Below are 22,500 nucleotides of genomic sequence, written 5' to 3'. Positions count from 1 at the left end.
ACAACAAGGATGTAATTTCACCGCAGTGCCGAAATAACATTTCAAACCATACAAAGACTAGGCACAACCCATGTTCTGTAATATGTCTCATTTCATTAAGACTTTTAAATTGGACCTATAAAGGAGGTTCTAGGACGTCCCCCACCGTAGAGCTGCCTGACTACTGGCTACACCAGGGGCTCTCACACCTGATTATACCACCCCCTACTGGCTGCACCAGGGGCTCTCACACCTGATTATACCACCCCCTACTGGCTACACCAGGGGCTCACACCTGATTATACCACCCCCTACTGGCTACACCAGGGCCTCTCACACCTGATTATACCACCCCCTACTGGCTACACCAGGCGCTCTCACACCTGATTATACCACCCCCTACTGGCTACACCAGGCGCTCTCACACCTGATTATACCACCCCCTACTGGCTACACCAGGGCCTCTCACACCTGATTATACCACCCCCTACTGGCTACACCAGGGGCTCACACCTGATTATACCACCCCCTACTGGCTACACCAGGGCCTCTCACACCTGATTATACCACCCCCTACTGGCTACACCAGGGGCTCACACACCTGATTATACCACCCCCTACTGGCTACACCAGGGGCTCTCATACCTGATTATACCACCCCCTACTGGCTACACCAGGGGCTCACACACCTGATTATACCACCCCCTACTGGCTACACCAGGCGCTCTCACACCTGATTATACCACCCCCTACTGGCTACACCAGGGGCTCTCACACCTGATTATACCACCCCCTACTGGCTACACCAGGCGCTCTCACACCTGATTATACCACCCCCTACTGGCTACACCAGGGGCTCACACACCTGATTATACCACCCCCTACTGGCTACACCAGGCGCTCTCACACCTGATTATACCACCCCCTACTGGCTACACCAGGGGCTCACACACCTGATTATACCACCCCCTACTGGCTACACCAGGCGCTCTCACACCTGATTATACCACCCCCTACTGGCTACACCAGGCGCTCTCACACCTGATTATACCACCCCCTACTGGCTACACCAGGGCTCTCACACCTGATTATACCACCCCCTACTGGCTACACCAGGGGCTCACACACCTGATTATACCACCCCCTACTGGCTACACCAGGGGCTCTCACACCTGATTATACCACCCCCTACTGGCTACACCAGGCGCTCTCACACCTGATTATACCACCCCCTACTGGCTACACCAGGCGCTCTCACACCTGATTATACCACCCCCTACTGGCTACACCAGGGCTCTCACACCTGATTATACCACCCCCTACTGGCTACACCAGGGGCTCTCACACCTGATTATACCACCCCCTACTGGCTACACCAGGGGCTCTCACACCTGATTATACCACCCCCTACTGGCTGCACCAGGGCTCTCACACCTGATTATACCACCCCCTACTGGCTACACCAGGCGCTCTCACACCTGATTATACCACCCCCTACTGGCTACACCAGGGGCTCACACCTGATTATACCACCCCCTACTGGCTACACCAGGCGCTCTCACACCTGATTATACCACCCCCTACTGGCTACACCAGGGGCTCTCTCTCACACCTGATTATACCACCCCCTACTGGCTACACCAGGGGCTCACACACCTGATTATACCACCCCCTACTGGCTACACCAGGGGCTCTCACACCTGATTATACCACCCCCTACTGGCTACACCAGGGGCTCACACACCTGATTATACCACCCCCTACTGGCTACACCAGGGGCTCTCACACCTGATTATACCACCCCCTACTGGCTACACCAGGGGCTCTCACACCTGATTATACCACCCCCTACTGGCTACACCAGGGGCTCTCACACCTGATTATACCACCCCCTACTGGCTACACCAGGGGCTCTCACACCGTAGAGCTGCCTGACTACTGGCTACACCAGGGGCTCTCATACCTGATTATACCACCCCCTACTGGCTACACCAGGGGCTCTCACACCTGATTATACCACCACCCCATTTTATTTAGGATTTATTTTGGCGACACCACACTTAATGTACATCGCGTAGTTTCAACGTGGAATTAAGGAATATCAAAATAAAAGCACACGTTGTTGAACTTGATCATGCATATTTATTAGAAAATGTAATTACAGAACACATTTATAAAACGAGGCATATTTAGCCCAAATATGTTTGCACAACATTAAAAAATAAAAATAAAAAAGTATTGCTTTTTTTTCTTTCTGTCAGCTACCCACGACCCTACTTTAGGTCGCGACCCGTAGTTTGAGAACCGCTGGGCTTCACCCACGTGACCCTATAATACCATGTGACCCACGTGACCCTATAATAGACCACTGCACTTCCGCGTTACATTGAAATCGGGGAGGAGAGAGCGGGGGGAGCAAATTAATGAATGTGGATGAGAGCCGTGATGTAAGTGGTTGCAGCTACGGCTGTGGGGGTGCTGGAGACATGATCCAAGAGACCTTTATGCACCTGAATCTCCTGAACACGGCGTGACCCATTCCTAATCGATCAGAACTAAATCGGCCGAGATCAAGCCCCTTCTTCAGCACCTACTCCCCATACACATGCGCAGATTGCCAATGGAGTCTGAACGGCGCTAGACGACGCGCGAATGAATGTGGACTGTTCCATCAGAGGGGGGAGCTTGTGGTGGTAATGTGAGTGGCTACAGACCGCTGCACTGAAATATAAACATTAGTCTACCTGGAGACTCAATGAGGTCATTGTAGATGTCGCCATAAGACGCGTCTGGCCATTGAGTGGGATCATTGTTTCATTATCCTGTTCGGCTGAAAGGACACTGCCCCCCCCCTCTGATGGAACAGTCCACATTCATCCACGCCGCCTCGCGCGCCTTCAGACTCCGTTGGCAATCTGCGCATGTGTATGGAGAGTAGGTGCTGAAAAAGGGGCTTGATCTCGGCCGATTTAGTTCTGATCGATTAGGAGTGGGTCTCTCCGTGTTCAGGAGATTCAGGCGCATAAAGGTCTCTTGGATCATGTCTCCAGCGCCCCCACAGCCGTAGCTGCAACCACTTACATCAAGGCTCTCATTAATATGCTCCCCCCCCCCCCCCCCCCGCTGTCTCCTCCCCGATTTCAGAATCCTGGAAGTGTTGCGGTGGTCTGTACCATGTGACCCACGTGACCCTATAATACCATGTGACCCACGTGACCCTATAATACCATGTGACCCACGTGACCCTATAATACCATGTGACCCACGTGACCCTATAATACCATGTGACCCACGTGACCCTATAATACCATGTGACCCTATGATCACATACTGGCTGACAAACGTATATGTGCACAAACACACACAAACACACAAACACACACGAACACACACAAACACACATGAACACGCACAAACACACAAACACACATATTACTCACAAACACACACGAACACACAAACACACAAACACACACATTACTCACACATTACTCACAAACACACACAAACACACAAACACACACGAACACACAAACACACAAACACACAAACACACACATTACTCACACATTACTCACAAACACACACAAACACACAAACACACACGAACACACAAACACACAAACACACACATTACTCACACATTACTCACAAACACACACAAACACACAAACACACACGAACACACAAACACACAAACACACAAACACACACATTACTCACACATTACTCACAAACACACACAAACACACAAACACACACGAACACACAAACACACACATTACTCACAAACCACACACGAACACACAAACACACACAAACACACACAAACACACAAACACACACATTACACACATTACTCACAAAACACACATAATACATACAAATCACACACAAACACACATTACACACAGAATCACACTCATTACACATAAACACACATAAATACACACATTACACACACAATTGCAACATGTCTTTTAATCTCTCTCTCTGCTCTCTGCTCTCTCTCTCTCTCTCTCTCTCTCTCTCTCTCTCTCTCTCTCTCTCTCTCTCTGCTCTCTCTCTCTCTCTCTCTCTCTCTCTCTCTCTCTCTCTCTCTCTCTCTCTCTTTCTCTCCTGCAAATAATTGCAGTGTTGACCATGATGTATATAAGGGCACTTTGAAAGGAGAGTTGAAGCATGCAGACTGTATTTATGTGATCATGTGCAGCCGTGTGTGTTGAAGCATGCAGACTGTATTTGTGATCATGTGCAGCCGTGTGTGTTGAAGCATGCAGACTGTATTTATGTGATCATGTGCAGCCGTGTGTGTTGAAGCATGCAGACTGTATTTATGTGATCATGTGCAGCCGTGTGTGTTGAAGCATGCAGACTGTATTTATGTGATCATGTGCAGCCGTGTGTGTTGAAGCATGCAGACTGTATTTATGTGATCATGTGCAGCCGTGTGTGTTGAAGCATGCAGACTGTATTTATGTGATCATGTGCAGCCGTGTGTGTTGAAGCATGCAGACTGTATTTATGTGATCATGTGCAGCCGTGTGTGTTGAAGCATGCAGACTGTATTTATGTGATCATGTGCAGCCGTGTGTGTTGAAGCATGCAGACTGTATTTATGTGATCATGTGCAGCCGTGTGTGTTGAAGCATGCAGACTGTATTTATGTGATCATGTGCAGCCGTGTGTGTTGAAGCATGCAGACTGTATTTATGTGATCATGTGCAGCCGTGTGTGTTGTTGACTAGGCTCCTTGTCAATCATGCTGGTTTTGTCCCTGTGACCTCACTCATTTCTGTTACAGATCTTTCTTGATGATAAACTGTCTTTCTCTCTCTCTCTCTGCTCTCTGCTCTCTGCTCTCTCTCTCTGGATCTTTGCCCCCTCTCTCTCTTTCTTTCTGTCTCTCTCTTTCGGTCTCTCTCTCTTTCTCTATCCCCCCCCTCTCTCTTTCTGTCTCTCTCTTTCCATATCCCCCCTCTCTCTCTCTCTTTCTTTCTGTCTCTCTCCCCCCCTCTCCCCCCCCTCTCCCTCCCCTCTCCCTCCCCTCTCCCCCCTCTCTCCCCCCTCTCTCTCCCCTCTCTCCCCTCTCCCTCCCCCCTCTCCCCCCCCCCCCTCTCCCCCCCTCTCCCCTCTCTCTCCCCCCTCTCTCTCTCCCCTCCCCCTCTCCCCCCTCTCTCTCTCCCCTCTCTCTCCCCCCTCTCTCTCTCCCCTCCCCTCTCCCCCCTCTCTCTCTCCCCTCCCCTCTCCCCCCCTCTATCTCCCCCCCTCCCTCCCCTCTCTCCCCCCCCCCTCTCCCTCCCCTCTCCCTCCCCTCTCCCCCCTCCCCCCCCCTCTCCCTCCCCTCCCCCCCCCCTCTCCCTCCCCTCTCCCCCCTCTCTCCCCCCTCTCTCTCCCCTCTCTCCCCCCCCTCTCCCCCCTCCCCTCTCCCCCCCTCTTCCCTCTCTCTCCCCCCTCCCCTCTCCCCCCTCTCTCCCCCCTCTCTCTCCCCTCTCTCCCTCCCCTCTCCCCCCTCTCCCCCCTCTCTCTCCCCTCTCTCCCCTCTCCCTCCCCCCTCTCTCCCCCCCCTCTCCCCCCTCTCTCCCTCCCCTCTCTCCCCCCTCTCTCCCCTCCCTCCCCCCTCTCTCCCCCCCCTCTCCCCCTCCCTCTCCCCCCCTCTCCCCTCTCTCTCCCCCTCTCTCTCTCCCCTCCCCTCTCCCCCCCCTCTATCTCCCCCCCTCCCTCCCCTCTCTCCCCCCCCCCTCTCTCTCTAGATCTGGACGCCCCTGTGTTAAAGTGCCCTCACCTGAAGGATAAGTGGGCGGAGCCGATGAAGCTGACCGCCAAGGTGACCTGGGACACTCCGGAGGGCGCGGACACGGCTGATGGCATCCTCACAGAGTCTGTCTGACCTTTGACCTTTCACCCCTCTATCTGACCTTTCACCCCTAGATCTCTCTCTGTCTCTACCTTCTGTATGTATTGTTGTGGCTGGTTGGGTACAAAAGCTAAACATACAGTATCGACCCTGTTCTGATTTTTATTATCTATATGATGTATATTGATTTGGGTGGCTACGTGGTGTAGTGAGCAAGGCGCTCGCCACGAAATGCTGGAGACGCTGGGCTCGTCAGTTCGAGCCCAGCGCTCCACATTTGCTTTCAGTTTAGCTGGTCGTCCACAGTAATACACATTGGCCGTATTAGGGGGTGGGAAACTGATGGGTGGGGATCGGGCGTTGTGGACAGCGACTCCTACAGGTCGGTTGGTGCGCCTGCGCAGTAGAATCAGGAAGTGTCGGGGGCAGCGTGAGCCTCCCACGCGTTACTCCTCGCCACTGAGAGATCGAGCTGCGCAGGTGAAAAGATGCGACTGCTGTTACCTCAAGTATCGGAGGGGACTCGTGCTATGTATGACTTAGTCCACATTGCAGCCGGCTTGTGGGAGGCAAGAAACAGCGTTCGTGACAGGGGAGGGTTGAATTGGATGATACGAAATTGGGATGGGAGAAAATATAGAAAAATGGGAGAAAAAGTGGATAAAAAAAAAATGATGTATATTGATTTACAGTTAAAGCATCAAAAGATACAAATGTTGGATTACATTCTTGTTTAGGAAATCAACTGATTATACTGTATTTAGAAAAAACAGCCTGCATGGAGAAACTTTAACTCTTTCACGTATATGTGTTCTTTGTTTGTGCTCCCCTCCCCCTGCTCCCCCACTGCTCTTGCCCCCCCTGCTCCCCTCCCCCTGCTCCCCACCCTGCCCCCCCCCCCCCCTGCTCCCCCCCCTGCTCCCCCCCCCTGCTCTCCCCCCCCCCCCCCCCTCCCCACAGTGTCGTTCTGAAAGGGAAACCGTCTAAAAGCGACTTCCCAGAGGGGCTTCACAAGATGTCGTACACCGTGTTCGACCGAGCTGGGAACAAAGCCTCCTGTCGCTTCTCACTCAGAGTACGAGGTAAACGACCAGAGTGATATAGAGTGAGTCCTTCTGATATAGAGTGAGTCCTTCTGATATAGAGTGAGTATTTCTGATATAGAGTGAGTCCTTCTGATATAGAGTGAGTCCTTCTGATATAGAGTGAGTCCTTCTGATATAGAGTGAGTCTTTCTGATATAGAGTGAGTATTTCTGATATAGAGTGAGTCCTTCTGATATAGAGTGAGTCTTTCTGATATAGAGTGAGTATTTCTGATATAGAGTGAGTCCTTCTGATATAGAGTGAGTCTTTCTGATATAGAGTGAGTCCTTCTGATATAGAGTGAGTCCTTCTGATATAGAGTGAGTCCTTCTGATATAGAGTGAGTCTTTCTGATATAGAGTGAGTCTTTCTGATATAGAGTGAGTCCTTCTGATATAGAGTGAGTCTTTCTGATATAGAGTGAGTCTTTCTGATATAGAGTGAGTCTTTCTGATATAGAGTGAGTCTTTCTGATATAGAGTGAGTCCTGATATAGAGTGAGTCCTTTTGATATAGAGTGAGTCTGTCTGATATAGAGTGAGTCCTTTTGATATAGAGTGAGTCTTTCTGATATAGAGTGAGTCTTTCTGATATAGAGTGAGTCTTTCTGATATAGAGTGAGTCCTTCTGATATAGAGTGAGTCTTTCTGATATAGAGTGAGTCTTTCTGATATAGAGTGAGTCCTTTTGATATAGAGTGAGTCATTTTGATATAGAGTGAGTCTTTCTGATATAGAGTGAGTCCTGATATAGAGTGAGTCTTTCTGATATAGAGTGAGTCTTTCTGATATAGAGTGAGTCCTGATATAGAGTGAGTGAGTCTTTCTGATATAGAGTGAGTCTTTCTGATATAGAGTGAGTCCTGATATAGAGTGAGTGAGTCTTTCTGATATAGAGTGAGTCCTTTTGATATAGAGTGAGTCTTTCTGATATAGAGTGAGTCTTTCTGATATAGAGTGAGTCCTGATATAGAGTGAGTCCTTTTGATATAGAGTGAGTCTGTCTGATATAGAGTGAGTCCTTTTGATATAGAGTGAGTCTTTCTGATATAGAGTGAGTCTTTCTGATATAGAGTGAGTCTTTCTGATATAGAGTGAGTCCTTCTGATATAGAGTGAGTCCTGATATAGAGTGAGTCCTTTTGATATAGAGTGAGTCCTAATATAGAGTGAGTCTTTTTGATATAGAGTGAGTTATAGAGTGAGTATTTCTGATATAGAGTGAGTCTTTCTGATATAGAGTGAGTCCTTTTGATATAGAGTGAGTTATAGAGTGAGTCTTTCTGATATAGAGTGAGTCTTTCTGATATAGAGTGAGTCTTTCTGATAAAGAGTGAGTCCTGATATAGAGTGAGTCTTTTTGATATAGAGTGAGTCTTTCTGATATAGAGTGAGTCTTTCTGATATAGAGTGAGTCTTTCTGATATAGAGTGAGTCCTGATATAGAGTGAGTCTTTCTGATATAGAGTGAGTCTTTCTGATATAGAGTGAGTCTTTCTGATATAGAGTGAGTCTTTCTGATATAGAGTGAGTCTTTCTGATATAGAGTGAGTATTTCTGATATAGAGTGAGTCCTGATATAGAGTGAGTCTTTTTGATATAGAGTGAGTCTTTCTGATATAGAGTGAGTCTTTCTGATATAGAGTGAGTCCTTCTGATATAGAGTGAGTCTTTCTGATATAGAGTGAGTCTTTCTGATATAGAGTGAGTCTTTCTGATATAGAGTGCGTCTTTCTGATATAGAGTGAGTCCTTTTGATATAGAGTGAGTCTTTCTGATATAGAGTGAGTCTTTCTGATATAGAGTGAGTCTTTCTGATATAGAGTGAGTCTTTCTGATATAGAGTGAGTCCTTTTGATATAGTGTGAGTCTTTCTGATATAGAGTGAGTCCTTTTGATATAGAGTGAGTCTTTCTGATATAGAGTGAGTCTTTCTGATATAGAGTGAGTCTTTCTGATATAGAGTGAGTCTTTCTGATATAGAGTGAGTCCTGATATAGAGTGAGTCTTTCTGATATAGAGTGAGTCTTTCTGATATAGAGTGAGTCTTTCTGATATAGAGTGAGTCCTTTTGACATAGAGTGAGTCTTTCTGATATAGAGTGAGTCCTTTTGATATAGAGTGAGTCTTTCTGATATAGAGTGAGTCCTGATATAGAGTGAGTCTTTCTGATATAGAGTGAGTCTTTCTGATATAGAGTGAGTCTTTCTGATATAGAGTGAGTCCTTCTGATATAGAGTGAGTCCTTTTGATATAGAGTGAGTCTTTCTGATATAGAGTGAGTCTTTCTGATATAGAGTGAGTCTATATAGAGTGAGTCTTTCTGATATAGAGTGAGTCTTTCTGATATAGAGTGAGTCCTTTTGATATAGAGTGAGTCTTTCTGATATAGAGTGAGTCCTGATATAGAGTGAGTCTTTCTGATATAGAGTGAGTATTTCTGATATAGAGTGAGTCCTGATATAGAGTGAGTCCTGATATAGAGTGAGTCTTTCTGATATAGAGTGAGTCCTGATATAGAGTGAGTCTTTCTGATATAGAGTGAGTCTTTCTGATATAGAGTGAGTCTTTCTGATATAGAGTGAGTCTTTCTGATATAGAGTGAGTATTTCTGATATAGAGTGAGTCCTGATATAGAGTGAGTCTTTTTGATATAGAGTGAGTCTTTCTGATATAGAGTGAGTCTTTCTGATATAGATTGAGTCCTTCTGATATAGAGTGAGTCCTGATATAGAGTGAGTCCTTTTGATATAGAGTGAGTCCTGATATAGAGTGAGTCTTTTTGATATAGAGTGAGTTATAGAGTGAGTATTTCTGATATAGAGTGAGTCTTTCTGATATAGAGTGAGTCCTTTTGATATAGAGTGAGTTATAGAGTGAGTCTTTCTGATATAGAGTGAGTCTTTCTGATATAGAGTGAGTCTTTCTGATAAAGAGTGAGTCCTGATATAGAGTGAGTCTTTTTGATATAGAGTGAGTCTTTCTGATATAGAGTGAGTCTTTCTGATATAGAGTGAGTCTTTCTGATATAGAGTGAGTCCTGATATAGAGTGAGTCTTTCTGATATAGAGTGAGTCTTTCTGATATAGAGTGAGTCTTTCTGATATAGAGTGAGTCTTTCTGATATAGAGTGAGTCCTTTTGATATAGAGTGAGTCTTTCTGATATAGAGTGAGTCTTTCTGATATAGAGTGAGTATTTCTGATATAGAGTGAGTCCTGATATAGAGTGAGTCTTTTTGATATAGAGTGAGTCTTTCTGATATAGAGTGAGTCTTTCTGATATAGAGTGAGTCCTTCTGATATAGAGTGAGTCTTTCTGATATAGAGTGAGTCTTTCTGATATAGAGTGAGTCTTTCTGATATAGAGTGCGTCTTTCTGATATAGAGTGAGTCCTTTTGATATAGAGTGAGTCTTTCTGATATAGAGTGAGTCTTTCTGATATAGAGTGAGTCTTTCTGATATAGAGTGAGTCTTTCTGATATAGAGTGAGTCCTTTTGATATAGTGTGAGTCTTTCTGATATAGAGTGAGTCCTTTTGATATAGAGTGAGTCTTTCTGATATAGAGTGAGTCTTTCTGATATAGAGTGAGTCTTTCTGATATAGAGTGAGTCCTGATATAGAGTGAGTCTTTCTGATATAGAGTGAGTCTTTCTGATATAGAGTGAGTCTTTCTGATATAGAGTGAGTCCTTTTGACATAGAGTGAGTCTTTCTGATATAGAGTGAGTCCTTTTGATATAGAGTGAGTCTTTCTGATATAGAGTGAGTCCTGATATAGAGTGAGTCTTTCTGATATAGAGTGAGTCTTTCTGATATAGAGTGAGTCTTTCTGATATAGAGTGAGTCCTTCTGATATAGAGTGAGTCCTTTTGATATAGAGTGAGTCTTTCTGATATAGAGTGAGTCTTTCTGATATAGAGTGAGTCTATATAGAGTGAGTCTTTCTGATATAGAGTGAGTCTTTCTGATATAGAGTGAGTCCTTTTGATATAGAGTGAGTCTTTCTGATATAGAGTGAGTCCTGATATAGAGTGAGTCTTTCTGATATAGAGTGAGTCTTTCTGATATAGAGTGAGTCCTGATATAGAGTGAGTCCTGATATAGAGTGAGTCTTTCTGATATAGAGTGAGTCCTGATATAGAGTGAGTCTTTCTGATATAGAGTGAGTCTTTCTGATATAGAGTGAGTCTTTCTGATATAGAGTGAGTCTTTCTGATATAGAGTGAGTCCTGATATAGAGTGAGTCTTTTTGATATAGAGTGAGTCTTTCTGATATAGAGTGAGTCTTTCTGATATAGAGTGAGTCCTTCTGATATAGAGTGAGTCTTTCTGATATAGAGTGAGTCTTTCTGATATAGAGTGAGTCTTTCTGATATAGAGTGCGTCTTTCTGATATAGAGTGAGTCCTTTTGATATAGAGTGAGTCTTTCTGATATAGAGTGAGTCTTTCTGATATAGAGTGAGTCTTTCTGATATAGAGTGAGTCTTTCTGATATAGAGTGAGTCCTTTTGATATAGTGTGAGTCTTTCTGATATAGAGTGAGTCTTTCTGATATAGAGTGAGTCTTTCTGATAAAGAGTGAGTCCTGATATAGAGTGAGTCTTTTTGATATAGAGTGAGTCTTTCTGATATAGAGTGAGTCTTTCTGATATAGAGTGAGTCTTTCTGATATAGAGTGAGTCCTGATATAGAGTGAGTCTTTCTGATATAGAGTGAGTCTTTCTGATATAGAGTGAGTCTTTCTGATATAGAGTGAGTCCTTTTGATATAGAGTGAGTCTTTCTGATATAGAGTGAGTCTTTCTGATATAGAGTGAGTATTTCTGATATAGAGTGAGTCCTGATATAGAGTGAGTCTTTTTGATATAGAGTGAGTCTTTCTGATATAGAGTGAGTCTTTCTGATATAGAGTGAGTCCTTCTGATATAGAGTGAGTCTTTCTGATATAGAGTGAGTCTTTCTGATATAGAGTGAGTCTTTCTGATATAGAGTGCGTCTTTCTGATATAGAGTGAGTCCTTTTGATATAGAGTGAGTCTTTCTGATATAGAGTGAGTACTTTTGATATAGAGTGAGTCTTTCTGATATAGAGTGAGTCCTTTTGATATAGTGTGAGTCTTTCTGATATAGAGTGAGTCCTTTTGATATAGAGAGAGTATTTCTGATATAGAGTGAGTCTTTCTGATATAGAGTGAGTCTTTCTGATATAGAGTGAGTCTTTCTGATATAGAGTGAGTCCTGATATAGAGTGAGTCTTTCTGATATAGAGTGAGTCTTTCTGATATAGAGTGAGTCTTTCTGATATAGAGTGAGTCCTTTTGACATAGAGTGAGTCTTGAGTCCTGATATAGAGTGAGTCTTTCTGATATAGAGTGAGTCTTTCTGATATAGAGTGAGTCTTTCTGATATAGAGTGAGTCCTTCTGATATAGAGTGAGTCCTTTTGATATAGAGTGAGTCTTTCTGATATAGAGTGAGTCTTTCTGATATAGAGTGAGTCTATATAGAGTGAGTCTTTCTGATATAGAGTGAGTCTTTCTGATATAGAGTGAGTCCTTTTGATATAGAGTGAGTCTTTCTGATATAGAGTGAGTCCTGATATAGAGTGAGTCTTTCTGATATAGAGTGAGTCTTTCTGATATAGAGTGAGTCCTGATATAGAGTGAGTCCTGATATAGAGTGAGTCTTTCTGATATAGAGTGAGTCCTGATATAGAGTGAGTCTTTCTGATATAGAGTGAGTCTTTCTGATATAGAGTGAGTCTTTCTGATATAGAGTGAGTCTTTCTGATATAGAGTGAGTATTTCTGATATAGAGTGAGTCCTGATATAGAGTGAGTCTTTTTGATATAGAGTGAGTCTTTCTGATATAGAGTGAGTCTTTCTGATATAGAGTGAGTCCTTCTGATATAGAGTGAGTCTTTCTGATATAGAGTGAGTCTTTCTGATATAGAGTGAGTCTTTCTGATATAGAGTGCGTCTTTCTGATATAGAGTGAGTCCTTTTGATATAGAGTGAGTCTTTCTGATATAGAGTGAGTCTTTCTGATATAGAGTGAGTCTTTCTGATATAGAGTGAGTCTTTCTGATATAGAGTGAGTCCTTTTGATATAGTGTGAGTCTTTCTGATATAGAGTGAGTCCTTTTGATATACATTTACATTTACATTTAGTCATTTAGCTGACGCTTTTATCCAAAGCGACTTACAAGTTCTGTACGACAAGCCATCAGGAAGGGCACAACTCTATCAGCTGAGCAACAATGTTCATCAAAGTGTTGAGTGCTACAGTGATATAGAGTGAGTCTTTCTGATATAGAGTGAGTCTTTCTGATATAGAGTGAGTCTTTCTGATATAGAGTGAGTCTTTCTGATATAGAGTGAGTCTTTCTGATATAGAGTGAGTCCTGATATAGAGTGAGTCTTTCTGATATAGAGTGAGTCTTTCTGATATAGAGTGAGTCTTTCTGATATAGAGTGAGTCCTTTTGATATAGAGTGAGTCTTTCTGATATAGAGTGAGTCCTTTTGATATAGAGTGAGTCTTTCTGATATAGAGTGAGTCCTGATATAGAGTGAGTCTTTCTGATATAGAGTGAGTCTTTCTGATATAGAGTGAGTCTTTCTGATATAGAGTGAGTCCTTCTGATATAGAGTGAGTCCTTTTGATATAGAGTGAGTCTTTCTGATATAGAGTGAGTCTTTCTGATATAGAGTGAGTCTATATAGAGTGAGTCTTTCTGATATAGAGTGAGTCTTTCTGATATAGAGTGAGTCCTTTTGATATAGAGTGAGTCTTTCTGATATAGAGTGAGTCCTTTTGATATAGAGTGAGTCCTTTTGATATAGAGTGAGTATTTCTGATATAGAGTGAGTCTGATATAGAGTGAGTCCTTTTGATATAGAGTGAGTCTTTCTGATATAGAGTGAGTCTTTCTGATATAGAGTGAGTCCTGATATAGAGTGAGTCTTTCTGATATAGAGTGAGTCTTTCTGATATAGAGTGAGTCTTCTGATATAGAGTGAGTCTTTCTGATATAGAGTGAGTCTTTCTGATATAGAGTGAGTCTTTCTGATATAGAGTGAGTCCTGATATAGAGTGAGTCTTTCTGATATAGAGTGAGTCTTTCTGATATAGAGTGAGTCTTTCTGATATAGAGTGAGTCCTTTTGATATAGAGTGAGTCTTTCTGATATAGAGTGAGTCCTTTTGATATAGAGTGAGTCTTTCTGATATAGAGTGAGTCCTGATATAGAGTGAGTCTTTCTGATATAGAGTGAGTCTTTCTGATATAGAGTGAGTCTTTCTGATATAGAGTGAGTCCTTCTGATATAGAGTGAGTCTTTCTGATATAGAGTGAGTCTTTCTGATATAGAGTGAGTCTTTCTGATATAGAGTGAGTCCTGATATAGAGTGAGTCTTTCTGATATAGAGTGAGTCTTTCTGATATAGAGTGAGTCTTTCTGATATAGAGTGAGTCCTTTTGATATAGAGTGAGTCTTTCTGATATAGAGTGAGTCCTTTTGATATAGAGTGAGTCTTTCTGATATAGAGTGAGTCCTGATATAGAGTGAGTCTTTCTGATATAGAGTGAGTCTTTCTGATATAGAGTGAGTCTTTCTGATATAGAGTGAGTCCTTCTGATATAGAGTGAGTCCTTTTGATATAGAGTGAGTCTTTCTGATATAGAGTGAGTCTTTCTGATATAGAGTGAGTCTATATAGAGTGAGTCTTTCTGATATAGAGTGAGTCTTTCTGATATAGAGTGAGTCCTTTTGATATAGAGTGAGTCTTTCTGATATAGAGTGAGTCCTTTTGATATAGAGTGAGTCCTTTTGATATAGAGTGAGTATTTCTGATATAGAGTGAGTCTGATATAGAGTGAGTCCTTTTGATATAGAGTGAGTCTTTCTGATATAGAGTGAGTCTTTCTGATATAGAGTGAGTCCTGATATAGAGTGAGTCTTTCTGATATAGAGTGAGTCTTTCTGATATAGAGTGAGTCTTCTGATATAGAGTGAGTCTTTCTGATATAGAGTGAGTCCTTTTGATATAGAGTGAGTCTTTCTGATATAGAGTGAGTCTTTCTGATATAGAGTGAGTATTTCTGATATAGAGTGAGTCCTGATATAGAGTGAGTCTTTTTGATATAGAGTGAGTCTTTCTGATATAGAGTGAGTCTTTCTGATATAGAGTGAGTCCTTCTGATATAGAGTGAGTCTTTCTGATATAGAGTGAGTCTTTCTGATATAGAGTGAGTCTTTCTGATATAGAGTGCGTCTTTCTGATATAGAGTGAGTCCTTTTGATATAGAGTGAGTCTTTCTGATATAGTGTGAGTCTTTCTGATATAGAGTGAGTCTTTCTGATATAGAGTGAGTCTTTCTGATATAGAGTGAGTCCTTTTGATATAGTGTGAGTCTTTCTGATATAGAGTGAGTCCTTTTGATATAGAGTGAGTCTTTCTGATATAGAGTGAGTCTTTCTGATATAGAGTGAGTCTTTCTGATATAGAGTGAGTCTTTCTGATATAGAGTGAGTCCTGATATAGAGTGAGTCTTTCTGATATAGAGTGAGTCTTTCTGATATAGAGTGAGTCTTTCTGATATAGAGTGAGTCCTTTTGACATAGAGTGAGTCTTGAGTCCTGATATAGAGTGAGTCTTTCTGATATAGAGTGAGTCTTTCTGATATAGAGTGAGTCTTTCTGATATAGAGTGAGTCCTTCTGATATAGAGTGAGTCCTTTTGATATAGAGTGAGTCTTTCTGATATAGAGTGAGTCTTTCTGATATAGAGTGAGTCTATATAGAGTGAGTCTTTCTGATATAGAGTGAGTCTTTCTGATATAGAGTGAGTCCTTTTGATATAGAGTGAGTCTTTCTGATATAGAGTGAGTCCTGATATAGAGTGAGTCTTTCTGATATAGAGTGAGTCTTTCTGATATAGAGTGAGTCCTGATATAGAGTGAGTCCTGATATAGAGTGAGTCTTTCTGATATAGAGTGAGTCCTGATATAGAGTGAGTCTTTCTGATATAGAGTGAGTCTTTCTGATATAGAGTGAGTCTTTCTGATATAGAGTGAGTCTTTCTGATATAGAGTGAGTATTTCTGATATAGAGTGAGTCCTGATATAGAGTGAGTCTTTTTGATATAGAGTGAGTCTTTCTGATATAGAGTGAGTCTTTCTGATATAGAGTGAGTCCTTCTGATATAGAGTGAGTCTTTCTGATATAGAGTGAGTCTTTCTGATATAGAGTGAGTCTTTCTGATATAGAGTGCGTCTTTCTGATATAGAGTGAGTCCTTTTGATATAGAGTGAGTCTTTCTGATATAGAGTGAGTCTTTCTGATATAGAGTGAGTCTTTCTGATATAGAGTGAGTCCTGATATAGAGTGAGTCTTTCTGATATAGAGTGAGTCTTTCTGATATAGAGTGAGTCTTTCTGATATAGAGTGAGTCCTTTTGATATAGAGTGAGTCTTTCTGATATAGAGTGAGTCCTTTTGATATAGAGTGAGTCTTTCTGATATAGAGTGAGTCCTGATATAGAGTGAGTCTTTCTGATATAGAGTGAGTCTTTCTGATATAGAGTGAGTCTTTCTGATATAGAGTGAGTCCTTCTGATATAGAGTGAGTCCTTTTGATATAGAGTGAGTCTTTCTGATATAGAGTGAGTCTTTCTGATATAGAGTGAGTCTATATAGAGTGAGTCTTTCTGATATAGAGTGAGTCTTTCTGATATAGAGTGAGTCCTTTTGATATAGAGTGAGTCTTTCTGATATAGAGTGAGTCCTTTTGATATAGAGTGAGTCCTTTTGATATAGAGTGAGTATTTCTGATATAGAGTGAGTCTGATATAGAGTGAGTCCTTTTGATATAGAGTGAGTCTTTCTGATATAGAGTGAGTCCTTTTGATATAGATTGAGTCCTTTTGATATAGAGTGAGTCTTTCTGATATAGAGTGAGTCCTTTTGATATAGAGTGAGTCTTTCTGATATAGAGAGTCCTTTTGATATAGAGTGAGTCCTTTTGATATAGAGTGAGTCTTTCTGATATAGAGTGAGTCTTTCTGATATAGAGTGAGTCCTTTTGATATAGAGTGAGTCTTTCTGATATAGAGTGAGTCCTGATATAGAGTGAGTCTTTCTGATATAGAGTGAGTCTTTCTGATATAGAGTGAGTCTTTCTGATATAGAGTGAGTCTTTCTGATATAGAGTGAGTCCTCATATAGAGTGAGTCTTTCTGATATAGAGTGAGTCCTTTTGATATAGAGTGAGTCTTTCTGATATAGAGTGAGTCCTGATATAGAGTGAGTCCTGATATAGAGTGAGTCCTGATATAGAGTGAGTCCTGATATAGAGTGAGTCTTTCTGATATAGAGTGAGTCTTTCTGATATAGAGTGAGGCTTTCTGATATAGAGTGAGTCTTTCTGATATAGAGTGAGTCTTTCTGATATAGAGTGAGTCTTTCTGATATAGAGTGAGTCCTGATATAGAGTGAGTCTTTCTGATATAGAGTGAGTCCTTTTGATATAGAGTGAGTCTTTCTGATATAGAGTGAGTCCTTTTGATATAGAGTGAGTCTTTCTGATATAGAGTGAGTCCTGATATAGAGTGAGTCTTTCTGATATAGAGTGAGTCTTTCTGATATAGAGTGAGTCTTTCTGATATAGAGTGAGTCTTTTTGATATAGAGTGAGTCTTTCTGATATAGAGTGAGTCCTCATATAGAGTGAGTCTTTCTGATATAGAATGAGTCTTTCTGATATAGAGTGAGTCTTTCTGATATAGAGTGAGTCCTCATATAGAGTGAGTCTTTCTGATATAGAGTGAGTCTTTTTGATATAGAGTGAGTCTTTCTGATATAGAGTGAGTCCTGATATAGAGTGATATAGAGTGAGTCTTTCTGATATAGAGTGAGTCCTTCTGATATAGAGTGAGTCCTTTTGATATAGAGTGAGTCTTTCTGATATCGAGTGAGTCTTTCTGATATAGAGTGAGTCTTTCTGATATAGAGTGAGTCCTTTTGATATAGTGTGAGTCTTTCTGATATAGAGTGAGTCCTTTTGATATAGAGTGAGTCTTTCTGATATAGAGTGAGTCTTTCTGATATAGAGTGAGTCTTTCTGATATAGAGTGAGTCTTTCTGATATTGAGTGAGTCTTTCTGATATAGAGTGAGTCCTGATATAGAGTGAGTATTTCTGATATAGAGTGAGTCTTTCTGATATAGAGTGAGTCTTTCTGATATAGAGTGAGTCCTTTTGATATAGAGTGAGTCTTTCTGATATAGAGTGAGTCCTTTTGATATAGAGTGAGTCTTTCTGATATAGAGTGAGTCCTGATATAGAGTGAGTCTTTCTGATATAGAGTGATTCTTTCTGATATAGAGTGAGTCTTTCTGATATAGAGTGAGTCTTTCTGATATAGAGTGAGTCCTTCTGATATAGAGTGAGTCCTTTTGATATAGAGTGAGTCTTTCTGATAGAGAGTGAGTCTTTCTGATATAGAGTGAGTCCTGATATAGAGTGAGTCTTTCTGATATAGAGTGAGTCTTTCTGATATAGAGTGAGTCTTTCTGATATAGAGTGAGTCTTTCTGATATAGAGTGAGTCTTTCTGATATAGAGTGAGTCCTTTTGATATAGAGTGAGTCTTTCTGATATAGAGTGAGTCCTTTTGATATAGAGTGAGTCCTTTTGATATAGAGTGAGTCCTTTTGATATAGAGTGAGTCTGATATAGAGTGAGTCCTTTTGATATAGAATGAGTCTTTCTGATATAGAGTGAGTCTTTCTGATATAGAGTGAGTCCTCATATAGAGTGAGTCTTTCTGATATAGAGTGAGTCTTTTTGATATAGAGTGAGTCTTTCTGATATAGAGTGAGTCCTGATATAGAGTGATATAGAGTGAGTCTTTCTGATATAGAGTGAGTCCTTCTGATATAGAGTGAGTCCTTTTGATATAGAGTGAGTCTTTCTGATATAGAGTGAGTCTTTCTGATATAGAGTGAGTCTTTCTGATATAGAGTGAGTCCTTTTGATATAGTGTGAGTCTTTCTGATATAGAGTGAGTCCTTTTGATATAGAGTGAGTCTTTCTGATATAGAGTGAGTCTTTCTGATATAGAGTGAGTCTTTCTGATATAGAGTGAGTCTTTCTGATATTGAGTGAGTCTTTCTGATATAGAGTGAGTCCTGATATAGAGTGAGTATTTCTGATATAGAGTGAGTCTTTCTGATATAGAGTGAGTCTTTCTGATATAGAGTGAGTCCTTTTGATATAGAGTGAGTCTTTCTGATATAGAGTGAGTCCTTTTGATATAGAGTGAGTCCTTTTGATATAGAGTGAGTCTTTCTGATATAGAGTGAGTCTGATATAGAGTGAGTCCTTTTGATATAGAGTGAGTCTTTCTGATATAGAGTGAGTCCTTTTGATATAGAGTGAGTCCTTTTGATATAGAGTGAGTCTTTCTGATATAGAGTGAGTCATTTTGATATAGAGTGAGTCTTTCTGATATAGAGTGAGTCCTTTTGATATAGAGTGAGTCCTTTTGATATAGAGTGAGTCTTTCTGATATAGAGTGAGTCTTTCTGATATAGAGTGAGTCCTTTTGATATAGAGTGAGTCTTTCTGATATAGAGTGAGTCCTGATATAGAGTGAGTCTTTCTGATATAGAGTGAGTCTTTCTGATATAGAGTGAGTCTTTCTGATATAGAGTGAGTCCTCATATAGAGTGAGTCTTTCTGATATAGAGTGAGTCCTTTTGATATAGAGTGAGTCTTTCTGATATAGAGTGAGTCCTGATATAGAGTGAGTCTTTCTGATATAGAGTGAGTCTTTCTGATATAGAGTGAGTCCTGATATAGAGTGAGTCCTGATATAGAGTGAGTCTTTCTGATATAGAGTGAGTCTTTCTGATATAGAGTGAGTCTTTCTGATATAGAGTGAGTCTTTCTGATATAGAGTGAGTCTTTCTGATATAGAGTGAGTCCTTTTGATATAGAGTGAGTCTTTCTGATATAGAGTGAGTCCTTTTGATATAGAGTGAGTCCTTTTGATATAGAGTGAGTCTTTCTGATATAGAGTGAGTCTGATATAGAGTGAGTCCTTTTGATATAGAATGAGTCTTTCTGATATAGAGTGAGTCTTTCTGATATAGAGTGAGTCCTCATATAGAGTGAGTCTTTCTGATATAGAGTGAGTCTTTTTGATATAGAGTGAGTCTTTCTGATATAGAGTGAGTCCTGATATAGAGTGATATAGAGTGAGTCTTTCTGATATAGAGTGAGTCCTTCTGATATAGAGTGAGTCCTTTTGATATAGAGTGAGTCTTTCTGATATAGAGTGAGTCTTTCTGATATAGAGTGAGTCTTTCTGATATAGAGTGAGTCCTTTTGATATAGTGTGAGTCTTTCTGATATAGAGTGAGTCCTTTTGATATAGAGTGAGTCTTTCTGATATAGAGTGAGTCTTTCTGATATAGAGTGAGTCTTTCTGATATAGAGTGAGTCTTTCTGATATTGAGTGAGTCTTTCTGATATAGAGTGAGTCCTGATATAGAGTGAGTATTTATGATATAGAGTGAGTCTTTCTGATATAGAGTGAGTCTTTCTGATATAGAGTGAGTCCTTTTGATATAGAGTGAGTATTTCTGATATAGAGTGAGTCCTTTTGATATAGAGTGAGTCTTTCTGATATAGAGTGAGTCCTGATATAGAGTGAGTCTTTCTGATATAGAGTGAGTCTTTCTGATATAGAGTGAGTCTTTCTGATATAGAGTGAGTCCTGATATAGAGTGAGTCTTTCTGATATAGAGTGAGTCTTTCTGATATAGAGTGAGTCTTTCTGATATAGAGTGAGTCTTTCTGATATAGAGTGAGTCCTTTTGATATAGAGTGAGTCTTTCTGATATAGAGTGAGTCCTTTTGATATAGAGTGAGTCTTTCTGATATAGAGTGAGTCCTTTTGATATAGAGTGAGTCCTTTTGATATAGAGTGAGTCTTTCTGATATAGAGTGAGTCATTTTGATATAGAGTGAGTCTTTCTGATATAGAGTGAGTCCTTTTGATATAGAGTGAGTCCTTTTGATATAGAGTGAATCTTTCTGATATAGAGTGAGTCTTTCTGATATAGAGTGAGTCCTTTTGATATAGAGTGAGTCTTTCTGATATAGAGTGAGTCCTGATATAGAGTGAGTCTTTCTGATATAGAGTGAGTCTTTCTGATATAGAGTGAGTCTTTCTGATATAGAGTGAGTCTTTCTGATATAGAGTGAGTCCTTCTGATATAGAGTGAGTCCTGATATAGAGTGAGTCCTGATATAGAGTGAGTCTTTCTGATATAGAGTGAGTCTTTCTGATATAGAGTGAGTCTTTCTGATATAGAGTGAGTCTTTCTGATATAGAGTGAGTCTTTCTGATATAGAGTGAGTCATTTTGATATAGAGTGAGTCTTTCTGATATAGAGTGAGTCCTTTTGATATAGAGTGAGTCCTTTTGATATAGAGTGAGTCTTTCTGATATAGAGTGAGTCTTTCTGATATAGAGTGAGTCCTTTTGATATAGAGTGAGTCTTTCTGATATAGAGTGAGTCCTGATATAGAGTGAGTCTTTCTGATATAGAGTGAGTCTTTCTGATATAGAGTGAGTCTTTCTGATATAGAGTGAGTCCTCATATAGAGTGAGTCTTTCTGATATAGAGTGAGTCCTTTTGATATAGAGTGAGTCTTTCTGATATAGAGTGAGTCCTGATATAGAGTGAGTCTTTCTGATATAGAGTGAGTCTTTCTGATATAGAGTGAGTCCTGATATAGAGTGAGTCCTGATATAGAGTGAGTCTTTCTGATATAGAGTGAGTCCTGATATAGAGTGAGTCTTTCTGATATAGAGTGAGGCTTTCTGATATAGAGTGAGTCTTTCTGATATAGAGTGAGTCTTTCTGATATAGAGTGAGTCTTTTTGATATAGAGTGAGTCTTTCTGATATAGAGTGAGTCTTTCTGATATAGAGTGAGTCTTTCTGATATAGAGTGAGTCTTTTTGATATAGAGTGAGTCTTTCTGATATAGAGTGAGTCCTCATATAGAGTGAGTCCTTTTGATATAGAGTGAGTCTTTCTGATATAGAGTGAGTCTTTCTGATATAAAGTGAGTCTTTCTGATATAGAGTGAGTCTTTCTGATATAGAGTGAGTCCTGATATAGAGTGAGTCTTTCTGATATAGAGTGAGTCCTTTTGATATAGAGTGAGTCTTTCTGATATAGAGTGAGTCCTTTTGATATAGAGTGAGTCTTTCTGATATAGAGTGAGTCCTTTTGATATAGAGTGAGTCTTTCTGATATAGAGTGAGTCCTTCTGATATAGAGTGAGTCTTTCTGATATAGAGTGAGTCTTTCTGATATAGAGTGTGTCCTTTTGATATAGAGTGAGTCTTTCTGATATAGAGTGAGTCATTCTGATATAGAGTGAGTCTTTCTGATATAGAGTGAGTCTTTCTGATATAGAGTGAGTCCTGATATAGAGTGAGTCCTTTTGTTATAGAGTGAGTATTTCTGATATAGAGTGAGTCCTTCTGATATAGAGTGAGTC

General features: G+C 40.8%; 1 protein-coding gene across 1 annotated transcript in view; it reads left to right on the top strand.

Moving 5' to 3' along the window:
- srpx (sushi-repeat containing protein X-linked) overlaps positions 1–22,500 on the top strand; it is a 115,357-nt gene that overhangs the window by 30,356 nt on the left and 62,501 nt on the right. The window contains exons 3-4 of the mRNA XM_084314474.1: positions 5,733–5,859; positions 6,797–6,918. Coding sequence (XP_084170600.1) covers positions 5,733–5,859; positions 6,797–6,918 — 249 coding nt within the window. The remainder of the gene's footprint in view (positions 1–5,732; positions 5,860–6,796; positions 6,919–22,500) is intronic.

Source organism: Notolepis coatsorum (genome assembly GCF_963971535.1).
Source record: "Notolepis coatsorum genome assembly, chromosome: 5".
NCBI classification, from domain to species: Eukaryota; Metazoa; Chordata; class Actinopteri; order Aulopiformes; family Paralepididae; genus Notolepis; species Notolepis coatsorum.
The sequence above is the reverse complement of the archived record's forward strand: the minus strand, read 5'-3'. Positions and strand labels throughout refer to the sequence as shown.